Source organism: Oreochromis aureus, linkage group 16, assembly GCF_013358895.1.
Source record: "Oreochromis aureus strain Israel breed Guangdong linkage group 16, ZZ_aureus, whole genome shotgun sequence".
Taxonomy (NCBI): domain Eukaryota; kingdom Metazoa; phylum Chordata; class Actinopteri; order Cichliformes; family Cichlidae; genus Oreochromis; species Oreochromis aureus.
In genome coordinates, this window is record NC_052957.1 from 18,262,787 (window position 1) to 18,282,628 (window position 19,842).

At 39.8% G+C, this 19,842-nt stretch overlaps 1 protein-coding gene across 3 annotated transcripts in view; it reads right to left on the minus strand.

Moving 5' to 3' along the window:
* gpm6bb (glycoprotein M6Bb) overlaps positions 1–19,842 on the minus strand; it is a 30,402-nt gene that overhangs the window by 5,753 nt on the left and 4,807 nt on the right. The window contains exons 1-2 of one of the 3 annotated variants that reach the window (XM_031738581.2): positions 7,626–7,808; positions 256–442 (exon numbers count right to left, since the gene is read on the minus strand). In XM_031738581.2, coding sequence (XP_031594441.1) covers positions 256–442; positions 7,626–7,674 — 236 coding nt within the window. In that variant the 5' untranslated portion in view covers positions 7,675–7,808. Of the gene's footprint in view, positions 1–255; positions 443–7,625; positions 7,809–19,842 lie in introns of those variants that run through there. The other 2 variants (XM_031738583.2, XM_031738582.2) reach the window with 2 other exon arrangements.

A 19,842-nucleotide genomic window follows, 5' to 3' on the forward strand; every position in this document is an offset into this window, starting at 1 on the left:
ACGTCATCTAAAAATAGCCTACATAAAGTCAACCTCATTAAAAGAGCTATCCGTCTTTTGGTTTGGACTTGTCTTTACTGCAATGCTTATGCAGAGACACTTTTCCCAGTGAGCATAACGTACAATACATCTGACATTAAAGGGGAAATAGTATTAAAAGAGAAAAAAAAAATCCACTTGTCAGACTCAAATGGCAATGGCAAGGCAAACATTTGATGCAGCTATTTAGATCACACAGAGTATGAGGCCACTTACATGTCAGTGAGCATGGCATTATCGCTGGTGACCTTGGAGAAGTGGTTTTCCAGGATGGTCACAGTGCCAGTGAGGGCCACATGGCCACATCCACAGAATAGGGCGACACCAGAGAAGCAGAGGATCGTAGCCACCAGAGATGCATAGGGCACGCCGCCTAAACATTTGATGCAACACTCGAAGCAACCTGTGTTAAAAAAAAAAAAAGCAGGTGTCATCAAGTATCATGTTTTATTCCAAATCATTTGACTTTGAAAGGCAATGAAATGAATTAATGTCAGCATCAGACCCCACTTCCATAAAAGGGAGCGTGTTTCGCTTGTGGAATACGAATCAAAGAAATATTAATTATGAGATGATTCGTTACATAAATCATCCATTCATCCATGAAGCCTATCCCAGGGCACATTACCCAAGAGGCAGCATATACTCTGAACTTATTACTGGTCTGCCACAATCATTTTGTAACCGATTACAACTTAAATTTTCTAAATAACGATGTTTCATCGTCATTGCTACGAAAGGAAATGTGCAGGCAGTCCCAGCACATCTGTTCAAAACAACTTTCAAAACATTTTCTTGTGGTTAATGCACTTCCTTCAAAAACAACTGCAATGCAAAGCAACATGAGGAAAAGGAATAGTTTGCTCGGTGCCACTGAGGGTTGTTTTTAAATCTGCACTGCTGTAACGTTTCAATTGACAATTCATCACTTCATTCACAGGCCACTAATGGCTATCCAGCAGGTCAGGGCGATGCGCGTGTATCAAGCTTTAAAGGAAATCAATGGCAGCTAAACATGAGGGAAATGAAGTGACCTAGATGGGTCTGTTTGATCCTATGTGCCTTGTGAAACGGAGCCCAGTCATCACAACACACTGTGGAAAAACGCAAACAAGCCGCAGCCTTTTTACAATCAGATCCACATGTGTATGACAGGATGTTGTACAGCCACAGGACATCCAGGTCACTGTCTGTTCATGTTTTGAATCCCACACCTGGGCCTATGCCCGATTTCCCATCTTTATTTAATACATTTAACGCCGTTAGAAAGAATGTTTTTACAGTACCAATCACTCATTGGGCATCAAGCAGCAGCAACTAACCAGATTAGTGACTTGCTGATGAAACCAGTAAAATATTTAGCAGCTAACCAGTCAAATGTTTCTGGACATCAAACCAGATGGAGAAGGAATATTCGATTTATATGTCAGGTAACCACAGACACATGTTCATGTTGCTATGCGTCACAAAACAACAATTCTGTATAAACTGTATTAACACTGTCTGCATTTAGATGATTAATCATCTTCACAACAATTTAAATAATACCAATAAATCAGTTGACCAGTAGTATTGGATTGGCGGATAAATAAACTTCCAAAAAATACATCTAACACAGCACCAGCTCTACAACGATCTACAAAAAACAAGCTAGCATAAAGTTATAACCTCACACCCAGAATGATGTTAAAGATTAGCACATGGTGACCCCAGCCAAAAAACACAGTGATTAAGCAGTCATGCTTGTAGCACTGTAGTCTCCATTTCTGCTCGTACTCATTTCTGCAGCAGAATTGCAATCGTCACATTTTTCTGTGAAGTGTTCTTTGGGCTGGTTTTCATCAGTTTGGCTATCGTATTTAAGCTAATACTTACACACTATAAGAACGCTCTTATATGTGCATTCATTAGAATAGGGATTTATGCCAGTCTATGAGTATCTGTTAACTGTAACCATCCAACAACAGAAGGGCAGCAGTTGATGAGGTGGCAGAATGGGTCATCTGCCAGTGGGAAGGTCACTGGAGCAATCCCTGGCTCCTCCAGTCCATATGTCAAGATTCTGAACCTCGAGTTTCCCCTGATGCATTGGCGTGTGTGAGAATATAAGAGAGAAAAGTAAGAAGCACTTTGAGTTCTCAACTTGAGTAAATAGGTGCTATATATTTTATCTTTTTCTTGAGGTAAGAGATCAAATGTCTACTGGGACACTGAAATTTGATTTGTGTCCATGTGCTTTGCCTTCCTTGACAAAAGAAATTTACAGATATATGGCTGCTAGGTCAATACTTTTGCAGTCAGACTGTTTGTGTAGTACAGGGCGATTAAAAACATTTCTATCCCACAGTGAATGAATAGGAGTTGCCATGGCAGCATGTTAACCACAACTCAATGAGCATACCCCACAGCAGAGTCACTAGCTTCCACCATAGCCCACATTTCTGTAATGAAAATGTCAGGCAGGGAGAGTGGGTTGCTGGGAGTCAGATCACAAAGCTCGACAGGATATTGAACCCAGCTGCAAAGTAAATACAGTCCACTTAAATAAAGAAGGAGAGCGTACTGTCAGGTTGCTCTGACACACTGGGAAATGTTGGCTAAAAATCAACTTCCCGAGCCCCCATCAAGACTGTGTAAGACGCTATTCACAACTACGCACCACCCTTTCTTTTGTAATGTTTACAGTTCTGTGGCATGCAGGTGTTTCCAAGTGCAAAACCAACTAAATACCAGAAACAAATTGACCGAAGTAGTAATAAACGCCATATTGTGAACCTTTTGTTTTTTCCCATATTAGATCAAGAGTCTGGCAACATACCACCAGATGCCATGGTACGATAGTTTTATTAATTGCCTTACTAGATCTGAAAATGAGAAGGAAGTCCAAACACATAAGGAAGTCGGAAAATATAAGATGCAAAAAATCATATTGGCATATCATGGCAATCTACAGTCAAATTAATATGTGCAAAAGGTTAATATTAACCTGACATGGCCAAGGCAGGAATCTGCTTATCCAACTTAGTGCAATTAAAGAGAGAAAATCTACTCAATATACCGTCTGTTTAATCACAGTCTTTAAGCAGCTATCCAACAGAACTGACAATGTTGATGTCTCTTAGCTATCACTTAAGTTATGCTTAACAACACAATGAATCATGGGTGGTATTTACACAGCTAAACTACTTAGGTTCTCATTTATGTTCTGGCTGACTGTTATAGTGCTCTATTTCTCTGTTTCTATTAGACAGCGTCCTGAGATAGTCATTCCTGGTCAAACTGTATAACAGCCTGTTAGCATTGTTGACACAGTAGCACAGCATCAGTTCAATAATGTACATACACTCGCCGGCCACTTTGTTAGGTATACCAATGCACATTGATGCAAACATCTAATCAGTCAATCACAAGGCAGCACCATGTGGTCATGGTCTAGATGACCTGCAGAACTTCAAACTGAGCATCAGAATAGGGGGAAAAGGTGATTTATATGGCTTTGAATGTCACATGGTTAGTATACTGGTCTGAGTATTTCCAAAACTGCTGGGTTTTCCCAAAACCATCTCTAGTGTTACAGAGAATTGTTTGAAAAAAAAAAAATATCCAGTGAGCAGCAGCTCTCTTGGCAAAAGTGTCTTTTTGATGTCAGAGGTCAGAGGGGAATGGTCAGACTGCTTTGAGCTGATAAGGTAATAGTAACTTAGATAAACACTCTTTAAAACCAAGATATGCAAAAGATCATCTCTAAATGCATAACAGGAAAGCATGGCTCTATCCTGCCTTTTGTCAAAGGTTCAGGCTGGTTTTAGTGGTGAAATATTGTTGGTGATATTTCTTTTATCTGAAAAATGCAAGACAATGGCATGCAAGCTAGCATCCCTGTTCGTCATCACTGGAGATTTATGTAATCACTTGTTATTATACACCTAATTCATCCTGCAGCGTAGGGAAAAATGTGCTATGGAAATGTGAATTCATATTGTTTTATTTTGAGAGAACTTTGTAGAACTGCTGTGGAAAACAAAATATCTCGGTTAAAGGCTCGAAACTGAGTCTTCTAAAAGGGCTTTTATGCTAAATATATAGTAAAATGCATTTTAAAACGTAACCACAATCTATTAAGAAGCCATTTCATAGTGGTTAATGTTAACAGCATTTCTAAAATATCTCTAAGGAAACAATGATACTGGAAAATCAATTACGAGCTTTCTCAAGAAGTAACTTCCATTAATTCTGGCAAAGTAAACAAGAGTCTCACTATTTTTAGATGTTAAGCAAGTACTTGTTTTCCTTTTGTTTACTGTCGCTGGTTAGTAACCAAGATTATGATGGAGATGCTTGTTGTGTTCGGAGGTTTTGGTCAACTGTACAAACAATAGTTTGTGGATTTATTGTTAGGTTTACACGCTGGCATATTTCTTGGCTGGGAGCAAGAAGTAGTACTTCATGATAGCAACAACTCCTTTAGAGGATCATTGCATCTAACTCCATGCAAGAAGTCCAAAGGCCAACAAACGAATGACACAAAACTTTGCAGAGTTCTGTAATCTATGTATCTTATTGTAAAATAGATTGTTATCTGAGAGTACAGTGTGGGATTACATTGAATACAGGATGTTGCAGGATGTTGCAAATCCCTGTGTTAGCTAAAGTCCTCCTCCTCCACGGGGGGATAACAGTAGGAGCTGGTGACTCTCTAAACAACAAGCTTGTAATGAAGGGATCCCACTGGCTTACTCTGGGTGGAGCACTTTAAATGAAAATCACATTGGACCCTTTTCCTCTGATGACTTTCACATGCTCCCACTCCCTGACTAATACTCCTAGTTAGGCATCCAACCACTTCCTCTCACTCCATTGTCCATCTCTTTGCTACAGCAGTAGTAGTTTGGCCTTACAACAGAAGCCATATTTGACACATTTGTATCACGAGGATACAGGGAGAAAAAGATGTTTGTGTGATTTTTTTTTTTAAAGTGTCTGTGTGGGTGACATTGTGTGAGAGAAACAGAAAAAAAAAAACATGAAAAGAAAGAAAAAAGAAAGCGAGAGTCCAAGAAGCCTGGATACAAAGAGCCAGTGTGTGCAGCCCCAGACTGTCCATCACACTGGACTATCAGGGGCCATTCAGAATAGCACTGAACCACGGCCATGCTCTTCCGGCCCACAGGCTGCAGGCCCAGGACAAGCTCACCACTGAGCTCCATCCTGTGTGCCCCTCCAGCACTGTACACAGCTTAGCCACAATGGGCCACAGCAGCCTCTTCACACTCCAGGAGGATCCTGTTTGTCAAAGCATCTCAGATTGTCAGCGTGTGAATGAGATAGCTTATTAAGACCAACATGAGTTGCAAACCAAGCTGGAATCTGAAGTTATAACACACAGAGATGAAGACAGACAGAGACATACGGCTAATGAGAGTAAAGTGTGGAACTGCTTCTGGGTCCAAGACCTATAGGGGTCCAAAAGCACCACAATTTACTAGGTGTCAGTTTTGTTATTTTGTCTTTTTGCTTGGTCGTTTTTTACTTCATTTATTGAGCATTTCATTCCTTTGTTTGATAGCCAGCAGTAGCTCGAGACAATAAATGAGTAGAAAAAGAAAACTTGAGTGTCTCACTGGACTCTGGCAGATTCACAGATTACCCTTCAGGTTGATTCTTTATTTTTTTTTTTATATTTTTTCTTGTTTTGTATGTTTGTTTTTGTTTTTCTTGAGACGGAAGGCAAACAATTTGATCACTTGCAAATTTTGTTAAGGGATTATAAAGAGCAAAATCTAGTTTCATCAAATTACCACATACCAGTAGGCATACAGGGAGTAATATCATTACCAGTCATTTCTTGGTTTATCTGTCCAGTGAAGTTACCACACACTGCACAGTGAGATCTGAGTCATCACTAACCCTTCACCTCACCCTGCTGCATCACTGCCACCCTCAATCCCTCAGCCACAGTCATCAAGCCAACATAACCATAATCAAAATCTTTAGCTGGGATGCTTGGTAAATGTGGAATAATGTCTATTTTCTGCTTTAGCTGAACAGAGAAATGTGTGCCACATGTGAGCGGTGTTTTGGAAGACTTTTCTTTTTTTGGGTACATACCAGACACAAACACAGTTGCACCTATCCAAACAAAGAATAACACGCAGCACAAGCATAAACAAGCACTGCATAATCATATGCACATAGAAAAGTATGCATATGATATACAAGCAAAACCCCCACGCAGATATAAACATACTTGGATACACACAATTTATAGTGAACAGTTTGCAAACCCTCAATTTCTTCCCAGTTCCCTGAACAACAAGCTGGCTTCCAGCTCCATTAAAAACACCATCCAGTTTCAATTTAAAAAAGAAAAAAAAAGTCTAGGCTCATTGCTAACAGATGTGTTTGTTTACAGCTAATGCTAAGTATTGTTGTTTGTTGCTCCATTGGGGCAAACTGCCAAAACACCACTTATGAAAAAGAGTCTTATTTTTCCACACTCTCTGCTGAGTGGAGCGATAGTTAAAATTGCTCTAATGGCTATAATGGTAATTCTCAAGAGATGAGGGAGACCTCAGCATGGAAATTCATTAGAGGTGGTCTCACTGTGCTTATCTTAGAAGAGAAACCTAAAGACTGATTGCAATTCCCCTGACTGCACATGCTAGGGGAGACTTACAAACATGTAGGATGCATTCATTAACACTAACAGGCAGTGCTGACTGTAAAGGCTCATCATTTTTTATGTGCATGTGGGGATAAGGGAAATAAGGAATTCTGGGAAGCTCTGTCATCTGATTATAATGTCATTTGTAGTGTCATCAGTTTGAGTCTCTTTTTCTTCATTCTTTAATTGGGTTAAAGTAGCTAAGCTATGCATCAACCAAAAATACTAAAAAAAAATGCAAAGGCTAGTTCTTGTTTCTAAAAAACCATGATAATTTGAATCTGCTTGCAAAGTTACCGACCTCATCACATCAGCAACATAGACATATGACAGTATTAAAAAAAATTGCTTATCTTATTTCACAAAGCGCAACAGAAAATTCAAGGATTCCTGTTGATTCCTACAAGAAGGTGATGAACAAGTTAATGACCCGCTCTCTCTCCCCCTTTAGTGTACAAACTCCTCAAGGCTATTGATGTAACACTGGTAATGTCAGGTTCATTTATCTTTGTCCTTGCCCCTCATCCGCCTCATTAATCATCAGTCCTCCCCGAAAACACAACTCAAACGCACCCTGTGACGCTAGCATGATGATGACCTGCGGCAACACAATGTCCCTCCCGCTGCAGGAGTAGAGTCTGCTGAAAGCAGCCCGCAGATTTAAACTAATTAGATCATACAACAAGCGCAAGTAATCTACTCCAGGCAGAACACAGCCGAAGCATGACAACGGCAATTTTGCAAATGAACTGAAAACTTTGGTGCAAACAAAACAGTGAAGCATGGATGTTGGTCTGATATTTAAAAATCCCCCAAAGAGCAAAAGCTGAAACGAAACCAAGCATGCTGGAGAAGGTTAAAGTCCCAGCAAACACAGCAATGAAAAGAACTGAACTGGCTCTTTGTAAGTGCTCATTGGTACCTCTTTTGTCCTGCCTCTGGTCTTGGTTTTCGTCTGATTGAGTTTCCATGGTTGTTTTTCTTCTACCCAGCAAAAATGTTTTTTTTCTTCTTCTTCTTTTTTCAGCAAATTCTCTCTTCCTTTCTCCCCCTGACACTCTCGTTTCTCGTTCTCTTTCCTTCCTGCACGGCTCTGCCTTCGCCGTCTCTCACTTGCCTTGCTGCTATGTTCCATCGTTTAATTGTGTCCTGCCTTGTGAAGGCAACTCCCCACAGTAAATCACAGCTTTTGTTCTAGATTTTGTCAGGTAAGCGCTTTCTTGAGCTTACTGCATGCCTTCCTTGACCAAAACTTTTATATATTCTCTTTGAATAAATCAACAATTTCTTAACTGACAGTTAAATTAAAGTTTCCTCCTAATGACACACAAATCTTTGCCCATGCCATGAACACACCTCTCATTCTCCTCCTCTTGGGCATCCCTGTCTCAGAAAGAAAAGTAATGGGAGGAAATCTGTCTGGTGGCAACAAGAAAGTGGAAGCCACTACTTTAGCTGTGGGTCAAAACTATAGCTTAGGCTGAAAGCATATATGCACACAGTCATCTTTGTCTATCTCCCATGTGACCAGACTCCAAGAGAGGGCGAGAGTGCATGCTGTGTGGTTGTGTTGTGGTCAAGGGTAAACCCTTCATCTTCTGATTTGCACCATATGCCCTCTGCTCCTGCAGCATACATTAGCAACCTCTGACCGGTCTCTTCCCTCCATCTGGTGGTTTCTAAATCATAAAGAGGACACATGAAAGGAAGGCACATCTACATTTCCTACACGGGGACGCAGAGCATCCTCTGGGCTGATAGAGACAACAGAGGAAACAGCATGTGAAAACTGAAGAAACAGAAAATCACAAAGGAAAAAAAAAAGACCTGTAAAAACTTAAGGAGGGAGAAATTAAAGCCAAGACGATGACCCTATGAGAAACAACTCGTGAAAATAACAGGGCCAGGCCAAAATGAATGATGAGAGATGACCAGAGGAGGAGACAGTGAGGAAGGCTGTGTTTGTTTGGCAACAGCAGGCCGAGAAGCCCCAGGGGCATGCTAATGAGAGAAAGGCCTTTCAGCTGAGGAAGGGGGGGCTGGTGGAGTAGAGTTGGAGTGGGGTCTTCTCACGGAGACCAGACCTCAGAGATGAGGGGGAACAACAGGGGAGGGGAGCCTCGGGGGTCAGGGAAGTGAACTTAGCAGGGATCCCACAACAACAAATGCTGCACTAATCTTCAAGCGTTTTTACCATCAGCCCCATTAAAGCAAGAAGAACCAACATGTTCCTTGTGTTTGAAGTGTTTGATCTCTGCATATGTGCGTTAACAGCTGATTCAGTGGATTCCACACTTGTGATTCACATTAGGTATAACAGGAGCTCAAGCGAAGCATCCAGTGAGCCTGATTATGTGCAGGACTAAATGTACTGGAGTGGTCGACACTGGATGCTTCATGTTACTGAGAAAAGACAGAAAAAAAAAATTAAAAAGTCAAGATCAGTCCAGTGATCCATCTGCAAACCTTTAAGAGTGTTTGCACAACAAATGTTTATATCATTTGTGTGAAAGGAAATTTAAAACATGTGATCAGAACAGGTCAAAATGTGCTTTAGGACTTATTTTAATAAATTCGCGATTTTAGTACCAAAAGCATGTGCCTTTCATTAAAAACTCTCACTGTGAATAAACTTTTGCTTTGGCATAAAGATCATAGTTATCACAGCAAGTGCATTCATTACTTGGGTGAAAAAGTGCTATAGGGCAAAAAATAGAAATAGTATAAATAGTATTTACTGACAGATGTCTTTAATGTTTGTTTTTTGTTTCTGTTTTTTATCTAAAGCAGGACAAAAAAAAAATGAAGCAAAGTGCTAAAAACTCCAGCAGAAATGAACATATCTAAATTCCACCTTTTTGAAAACTGTACTCACTCATTTAAATTTAATTACGGCTTAAAGTTATGCACTATTGGGGACATGGCCTCTTCAATAGGAGGATACCAAAACAGACAGTACATGTGAAATCTAAGGAAGCATGCTAACCAAGCTTAGCTGATAACTTATCAAATTTGGTCACTTGTAGAGGCTTGAAATACAGAGATGTCACCAATGCTATGGTTACCTGTTTAGGCAATCTATAGCACTGGTAGCTTGTAGTGAACATTCAGTTCTGAATATTTAGTTCAGTTCATTCCGTTAAATGTGGGCTGCGTTCACTATCGAGTCTCATTTCACTCCACGATATCTAACAGTAATCTCTTTATAGCTGTAACCTAAGTGGTTAACTAAGTTCTTTGCCTCATATACAATAATGAGCAGACTGAGATGGCCAAATACGATGTGAGTCTATCTGTAATACAGTGGTGTGCAAAGGTATTGAGGTCCACCTCATACTTTTACATTCTGCTTCCAAGGAGCCAGACTTTGTTGTATTTTTTAAAGTGGTCTTGAGCCATAGTTCTTCAGGCCTTCTGAAGGTTTTTCTGTGGACATCATCTATACTTTTTTCACTAATTTTCAGTCCACTACTTGTACCTGAGCATTTTCAGATGAATGTTGACAGAGAACAGAATAAATGACAATCAACATCCCAGGAAGACATTTGAATGTCCTTAAAGAAGCCGGGAGAACTGGGCGATGACCAGTGTTAAGGTGCCATAAGATCATTTAGTTTGTTAGAGTCCACCAGATACTGGCACTGGAATTATGACGTTACCAAGTGAGTGAGATACTATTAGTATTACTTAAATACTGCAGTTATCATCAGAAACGATATAGTGTCACTCCTTTGAATGTTGCCTGGTGGTGCTTTTACAGCAATTAAATTTTAAAAAATGTCATGCAAAGTAGAACTCAGTATATGAGCTGAACCAAATGAATAAAGCCCAAAAGAAAGGCTGCACTCAGCTTTACCTAAAATACTAACAGGCTGTGGGAATAATCATGTGAAAGCCTGAGTGCTGCAAGCTCAGATTCAGTGTGGACACAGCGCCACGCCCCTACTTGAGGACACAATCTGAATGATGATGAAGCTCATACAAATGTGGGAGGCTTCATTGTGGGTCAACCTTTCACGGTGTGAGACTCGGGTCCTGAATGCTCGCCAGTGTTCAGTCACCCATGAAGACCTGCACCCCTGCTTGGCTCACACTGTGGAAGGAGTTCTCATGGAACCAGGTCTGTGCCCAGGCTCAAGCACTACTTACACCCATCAAAGGCCTGAGAAAGCAGGCCCACCACACAAGAACAGAGGAAGACAGTTTAAACCAAATGGGCATGTGGCATCAACTATGTCAGGAATAACTAACTGTGAAGGTTAACATCTGTTGTAAAGGTAAAAAAAAGCAAAACCAAATGGCGAGCTGGTATTTTGCCGTGCTCATGGAAAAAACTTCAACAATCCACATCTTTAAGCTTGAGATTCTTGTGAACTTTGTTTTGGTCATTTGCTGTAGTCACTGAGTTTCTCTTTTGTAGTGGCATTACTGACCTAGTTTTAACCACAGTCCCTCTTCGTATCTCGATCTGCTTTGTATGTATCTGCTTTATGCATGGCATGAATTCAGGTTATTGATTGGTGCAGAAGCATGGCACAACAAACCCATTATGCAGATCCATTCATTTGTTTACTGACCCATTTTCATCTGCTCTGGGAGTCTACAGAGAAACAAAAGCCATCCCATGGACAAATTCTCTGACATTTACTGAACAATCAAACATATGATTTATTTGAAAATCCAAAGTTTTGGCCCTAACTCAATCTAAAAGTACATCTGCTCCTGCCATATTATGATTAAATGAGACAATTCAATCTGCAGGGTGGGCCATTTATATGGATACACAATAATAAAATGGGAATGGTTGGCGATATTAAAGTCCTGTTTGTGGCACGTTAGTATATGCGACGGGGCAAACTCCTCAAGATGGGTGGTGACCATGGGGGCCATTTAGAAGTCGGCCATCTTGGATACAACTTTTGTTTTTTTTCAGTAGGAAGCGGGCCATGTGACACATCAAACTTATTGGTAATGTCACAAGAAAAACAATGGTGTGCTTGGTTTCAACATAACTTTATTCTTTCATGAGTTATTTACAAGTTTCTCTTTGTTCACAGCCATTGACATGTCAAAGAGGTTAACACGTGAGGAGCGGATTGAAATTGTGTTGATATCTGGTGAACGCAGTAACCGGGTCATTGCAGCAGATTTCAATGCAAGACACCCTACGAGACCACCCATCTCCCATGCTACAGTTAGCAAACTGCTTGCTAAGTTTCGTGAAACTGGTTCAGTGTTGGATTTGCCAAAATGTGGACGCAAGAAAACTGTCACTAATGAAGAAACATCAGTGGCTGTCCTAGCTTCATTCAGCAAGAGCCCACAGCGTAGCACTCACCGCATGTCACTGGAGAGTGGCATTAGTTGAACATCCCTTCAGCGGATATTAGCTACTCACAAATGGCACCCTTACAAACTCCAGCTACTGCAGCATCTCAACGAGGATGACCCAGATCGGCACAGAATTTGCAGAATGGGCAAAACAAAAATTGGAACAGGACCCTCAGTTCACGCAGAAGATTTTGTTCAGTGATGAGGCAAACTTTTATGTGAATGGTGAAGTTAACAAACAAAACCACCGCTATTGGTCTGACACTAACCCACATTGGATGGATCCCTCCAAGACTGTTGGAACAACAAAAGTGATGGTTTGGTGTGGTATATGGGGTACAACGATAGTGGGTCCATTCTTCATCAATGGAAACCTCAAGGCCACTGGATATTTGAAATTGCTACATGATGATGCGTTTCCCTCTTTATGCACTGAAGCTGGAACGTTCCCTGAGTTTTTCCAGCAAGATGGTGGACCACCACATTATGGGTGGAGGTCCGAGCATTCCTAGATGAACAGTTTCCTGGAAAGTGGATTGGTCGTTGTGGGCCAGTTGAATGGCCCCAAAGGTCTCCTGATCTGACCCCCTTAGACTTTTATCTTTGGGGTCATCTGAAGGCAATTGTCTATGGTGTGAAGATACGAGATGTGCAGCACCTGAAACTACGGATACTGGCTGCCTGTGCTGGCATTTCTCCTCTTGATGTTGCTATCAGTGTGTGAAGAGTGGGAGAAGAGGGTTGCATTGACAATCCAACACAATGGGCAGCACATTGAACATATTTTATAAGTGGTCAGAAACTTGTAAATAACTCATGAAAGAATAAAGTTACGTTGAAACCAAGCACACCATTGTTTTTCTTGTGACATTACCAATAAGTTTGATATGTCACATGGCCCGCTTCCTATTGAAAAAACAAAAGTTGTATCCAAGATGGCCGACTTCTAAATGGCCACCATGGTCACCACCCATCTTGAGGAGTTTGCCCCCTCACATATACTAATGTGCCACAAACAGGACTTTAATATCACCAACCATTCCCATTTTATTATGGTGTATCCATATAAATGGCCCACCCTGTATATAAGGCTCTGAGTTGCTTTACTACTACTACAAAAAACCTCACTCAGTGGAAAAAATGATTTTAACCAAAACTCATTATAGAAAGACATGCTCTCCACATAACAGGGAAACCACAGTGTGTTGACTTCCTATTGGCTTTTTTAAACAAATGAAAATCTATTTTTTCCCCTAATAAATTCAGTGTTTGAGCAGGGTCAAATTTGAAGGGTATCAAATTCTTTAATGGTGCAATACTTAAATAACATCTTGATCTTGGATGTTTTCTGTCATTCCAAATGTCTGTAGTAATTAGTAATATTCAAAGGCATCTTGTGTTTAGGGCTTTGTATCAATTAATCCTTTGATAATAATCCAAATCCTGGGGTTTTTAAATTTCAGAAATGGCACCAATCCAAATGTTCCTTTAAACACAATGACTGGAAAACAAAGATATCCTGCAATCTCATTTAAACAGCGTTTAAGATGATATTTTTACCAGATGTTGTTGAAGTTGAGCCTTAATTTGTTGACCTTATGAACACACAAGACTTCGTTTCTGTAACCGACCATTACCCAACCTCAAAAATAAGGTCTTAAAACCAAATCCTGCATTCGTTGGTGGTGTAAAAATACCATCCCATGGACCAATGCATTGTTCCTCACGCAGGAATTCCACCACAAGAATACAGCTGTTCATATTTTGTGCAGCACGGTAGCAAAAACTCAACCATGTCATTCAATTTATACCACTGTCAGAGACATACTTAATATCTTGGTATAAATGCCATCGTACAGATTCCAGACTTATTTTTTCTCTCTCTGTATTTATTGCAAGCAAACAACGTCCATTGGTGTTTGACTCAGCACTTCTCTAATTGCATGTTTGTGTTACTATCGTGTCAGGGCTGGATATGGAGCAGCACTCACTCAGAGATGCCTGGCGACCATGTTTTTCCTCTAAAAGTGACTACACAACCCTGACTCTCTGGCACCTCTGTAGCCTGTGTGGTTTTGGCCTAAGTGTTGGAGGTAGAGTAAAAGACAGATTCTTTGTATTATCCAGGCTTTCTAGCATACAGTACTTTGGCTACCGTTATCTTGGCTTGGCCGCACACACAACAATTTCCATACAGTATCAAATCCTTAAGAATTTTATAATTTCAGTCTGGAGTCAAAACAGTAAATCAGTGCCAGGAAACTTAAACCAATGAGAAAATGATACAGACACACATACACATCATATTTTAAAGATATGTGCTGTTTGTTCTTCTTTCAGCGTGCACTAAAACTTTTAATGATATCTGTGGTCTGGAAGAGGCTTTGCTATCTTTGTGTTCTGCCTCAATCAAGTTATGAACCCAGTCAACCAACAAGAGGTATGTCTCAGTCTCCACTCCAACCTCCATTATCTAGTTTCCTAGACGGATATTCCAGGGAGTAATGAGAACACCAAGCATTCCCCAGAACATTTTTATATGGCAAAAAAAAATTTAAAAAGCAGCTGAGGTTTTCCATGTTTTCAAATGATACAATAACAACACCATTAAGCAATTTGCTCTGACACTAAAGTAACATTTTGTTTAGTGAATGCCTCTCATTCCCTGACTCCTCGGGAGGAGGTGAAACAAGCTGTTGCGATATAAGAAATAAGCATTTTAATAGTTAAATTCAACTCAATTTAATCTCAATGACATGAAGTGATGTTGGCATTAGCAGATTTGCATTGTGCAAAAGCAAGATGTAGCAGCTTTGGTTATAAATCTCATTCCAAACATGGAGTTAATTCAAAGTAGAATCCAACTATTACAGGATTTTCAAGACCGATAACAAAAGCCGATATTTGGCGATTTTTAAATATCTAATATTTCAATATATGGGCCGATATGTGGTTATTTATTTGCTTAATTACACTCTGCCCAATCCTCCTCCAATCAGCTGTTTGTGTTTGTGGCTCCAAACGTGTTGCAAACAAGGAAGTTGAAGAGTGTTCTCTGGTGGACAAACTGTGCAACATGAACTGTCATAACATGGTTGAAGGGTGTTTTTCCCAGTTCTTCTTTACTTTTTTTTAATTGAAATTTATTGGCCACTCTAAATGTCGGTGTTAACAGATTAGCAAATAAATATATCTGTCAGGCTGTGCTTTATATACGCAAAAATTGGAACTATTCAGTAACAAAAATTACAAGAGGAAATTAGCATAGAAATCAAGACAAAATAAAACAAATAGAAAAAGTTAGCTGAGGACCAAGAGCAGTTAATAGTAGTAGTTCAAGTTGCCCCAGTAAAAAATAAAACAATGATTCTAATCACAATATTTGATCTACTTTTAAAACTAATTTTGATTTTTGCCAAAACTTAAGCAAAAATATCTACATGTTTAGTCATTAGTCTTCCAGGCCATGTTCTGCAGCCATTTCCTGAAAATGTCAGTATGCTGGGGCAGAACGCCACAACCAAAATCACTGAGCTTAAACACTCTTTAGGCTTGAGCAGCACTTATCGTATGGCATGAACAGCTTCTTTAGGATTCTCGTAAATCAGTTATGTATCCAAAGGCGTATACTACTAATGTGATCGAACAAAGCTAGTTGAAAGGTCCATTAAACTGCACTAAGATTAAAAATAAATCCGACAGGACTTCTCTTAGGGGTGTTAATCCTTTAAATACAATGCCTATCACTGTAAGCGTGTTTATATTTAGCCTAGAACAAAGACTACTGAGATGCTTTCTTTGTTACTTAAGTAACTAGACAACAATTAAGCTTCATTATAAAGAAATTAATATGGTCATGAAATTCTGGAACAATACTGCTGATGACTGACGATATTTCTTCTGTTTGTTTATTTTGTATTTGCTGTCATCTGCATGCGTCTTTGTACCAGGAAATTATGAAATCCCCGTTATAAAAATAACTTTTCATCTCTGAACATTTAGTCAGTACACAAAACATGCAAGACATAAATATTAGGCAGACATTGGCAAATATCATTTTAATTGTAGTATGTAATGTAATATGATTACAAGTAATCTAATTGAATTATAGGAATTACATTAAAATAAATGAAATTACTTTTTCCTCCTGAAAATGAACAAGCAGCTACAGTTATTTCAGTTATTGACAATCAGAAAGATGCATGACTAAACTAATTGACAAAGGCATATCTTTTGAGACTAATGGAAAATGCCGATGCACACAAAATTCAGAGTATTACTTCAAAGGATATTTGTCAGGAAAATCGAGCCCATCTTGTAAGGATGTCCAGAAGCAGCAACAGATTTTCCCTTTTGATGTTTCACGGTCCATATGTCCCCCTTAAACTGGTGAGGACCTGACAACACAAACGTTCTCACACTCCAGCTGCTGTGATGCAAATAGCACCGTGGCTGGAGACTTTCGTTTTCCTACTTGTTGCACAGAGCATACGCATATGAACACACGCACATGCGTGCACACACATGGACACAATAGAGACATAAAGAAACACGAAGACAGCAGACGAGACTCTCCAGCTAATTCTGGGGTTGGCTCCCGTGCACAGGTCCTACCCTCCTCTGTGTCTCCCCCGGCGGCTGGGACCTCTTGCTTTGCATCACTCCCACCGATCCTATTGTCCTCCACCTCATGCTGCCAACCTCCAACCCCTGACCCAAGACTTTACCCTTTTCAAACTCTCTTGCTTCGCCCCCTCCAACCCTTATTAGATGGAGCCTTCTTCTTTCAGCTCATTCAGACCCCTTCATGTCAGGATTCACTGTGAGCACTATGACAACAGAGAAGCCAGAACACATACTACTTTAATACCATTGTTACATGAGGCTCCTCCACGGTCTCAAAGTCCCACATCCTAGGCTGAATCCTGGAAGGATGTGAAAATTGGTTGCAACCTGAACCTGATACTTCCAACCCCGCAGAGATGTGTTCTTCCTTATGTGGGCTAAGTGCTTAACAATAAGCGATAAATACAGAGTATCACAGGAAAGGAAGAGAAGCTAATCTCTCTAGTAATTGTATATACTCCACTCTTGCTGACCTCTGTGAGGAAGGGTCAGTCCATTACTTTATTGCTTTAAGCACTAATAAGTAGTTTTCCAACAGGAGATACTGCAACATCCTGTTGATCCAACTGGACATTACAATGTGTCTCAGTGTATTATTTATGGCACCATTTGTGACGCAGTCTTGTTATCTGTGTGTCAGCACTAACCATTTCCAACTGTTTGTTTTTTTTTCCATGATATTATGTTTTGCTCTATGCAAACCATTAATGCATAATGCTTTGGTAATTGATCACTAAACATACTGCGCTTTTCATTTCTATAGCTTTGCATTATTTTAGAGATTAATAACTGGCTGTCTAAAGTGCTTTGCTTGTACTTTTTCGGCACCTTGTTTTTGGAGATATGAGAGCTTTTAGTGCAGCAGGAAACCAGATGAGTTACTCACATGTTATAAACACATTCAAGTTAAATTACCAACAATAAAAGCAGAAATATTGGCTCTGAAAATACAAAGCATATAAATGTGATCCATGTGACCAGGGGGTCTAATTCCAAATATGAGGCACGTTAAGCATACATCAAGTATTTCCTACACTTTTCACACATAAACACATGATATCTCATAGGTTCAGTTGCTTAAAGTTTACTCTGTACATTACATATGATTTTTTTCCAACATTACTTTCCATTTTCTGCTGCTGTCGCTCTATGGTTACGCTACTGTTTTCCCATACGGTAGAGGCCAAAAGCTAAGATGACTTATGAGACCTCTCAGTGGTGTAGCTATAATATTCATACAGCGAACTGATCTCTCCTCTGGTCTGCGTGTGGTTATAAGGTCAAGCTGTTTTTCAGACAGAAACATCTGGGATTTCCTCTACCCCGAAGCTGCTGTTCTCTATTGTTTTTACACATATAGTAAAGCTACAACTGGCTTCTTGAAAAACAATGAAATGTGCACATGGTAAAAGACTCACACACTCAGCAACTCAAGTTGTGTAGTTCAAGTTAAATTAATGTCAAATCTAAACTTCAGTAATTTAGTCAAATTGAAATCCATCTTTTTAAACCTTCAATCAGTCTGAGTCTGCAAAGAAAGAGCCTTCCCCGACATTCTCCCCGAGCTATTGGGTTTCCTGCAGCTGTCGCTTCATAAAAGATCAGCCATAGCTGATTTTCATCTGCTTGGCAGAAGTGCCTCTTCCCGTCTATCATGCCTTTCTCTGGAGGATAATAAGCAGACAATGCAAACTCTCACTTGGAAATCTTTCACTTGGTCAGGAAAATGATTCCTGGCAGTAGAGAATGACTCCTCTTTTATCACATGTGGCACCTAATCAAAACAACATTAGCAAAGAGGAGTCATGTGCATCTCCTGCATCTTACATGAAAGCAACAAGCTTTGATAATCAGCTTGAACAAGATTTTCTTCTGCGACAGCAGCATGATGGAAAAATCTTAATATATTAAATATGACTTTAAACATAATTCTAAAAGGCCAATAAAAAGTCATAAAGGATTGCATGAGTATTCATTTAAATTCCTGCTTAATTCATCCCAAGCGCAGCACTTGGCTGCATCCCAATGGTCCCAGGCTGTCTGGCAAGGCTCTTCATATGGTGAGCATTTCTCATTGGTGTGCTGGGGTACCCCAGATGCTTTTGTCTTACGGTTGTTTAGCAGCTGCGTAAAAGCACTGAGGACAAAGGCCTATCTGTGGAGGGTTGAATACACTCAGTGGGCACACAGCCAACAGCTCAACCCTATAGGCTCCCACAGTTGAAAAGCAGACTAATATATTCAACTCTCACTCCTGACAGATGATCTTACGGTGAAATTAGCTGGAGGCACCTTTATTTCTTTTCGATTCATCTAAGTAGTTTTGCATTTAAACCGTGGCCACATCAAACTCTTGCCACAAAAACCTATTCCCAATTGTTTTCCAAGTTTAAGAGAAGTAAAAACACTGAAAAATGTAACCAATGTCATACCTCTTCACTAAGTTCCACAAAATTTGGTTTGCTAATTTTGGCATAATCTAGGCAAGCAAATGGCACTAAAACCATAACTTGGCTCTTCCCCAAGTGATAACCTCTGTAGGTAGAAAATCAAACCAAACACAGTTCCTCTAATGACCACAACACTGGCTCAAAAAGTCAACAAATGCAGACTTCAAATGTTAAAATGGCCAAAGTTAATGAATATAAAAGCAGTCAATAACTTTTTTCTGAGTTAATTTCTAGTATTTTATTAGTTGTTATTTAGGACTAAAATTATCAGGTACATGTGCCTGTGCATTGCACCCATATGGTTTATGGAAACAGCTCACCAACCAAGCTCACTAGCTAGATGATAACTTCACCCACTCATTCAAATATGGTAACTTCTGGCTCCAAGACAGTAACTGTGAGGGTTTTAATTGCAGAATCACTAACTAATGGGTGGCTACAAACATGTTTTATAGCGATCGCTCCTTGGAGAGAAGTTCTCAAACATAGAAAAAGAACTTGCACTTAAGTGTCCTTAACTGGTACACTTGCTAAATCAAATCATATATAGCTCTTGAGTGTATAAAAATTTCTATAGATCTGAAGTTCACCCCCACCCCACTTCCACCTTTCAGTTAATTGTACTGATTTGGACAAATGGGTGTAAAGAAACGCTAAGGCAAGCAATGGAAATAGTATTCCAAAGCTACAGCAGGTTAAGACACTTGTGCTCAACCAAACATGTCTACATAG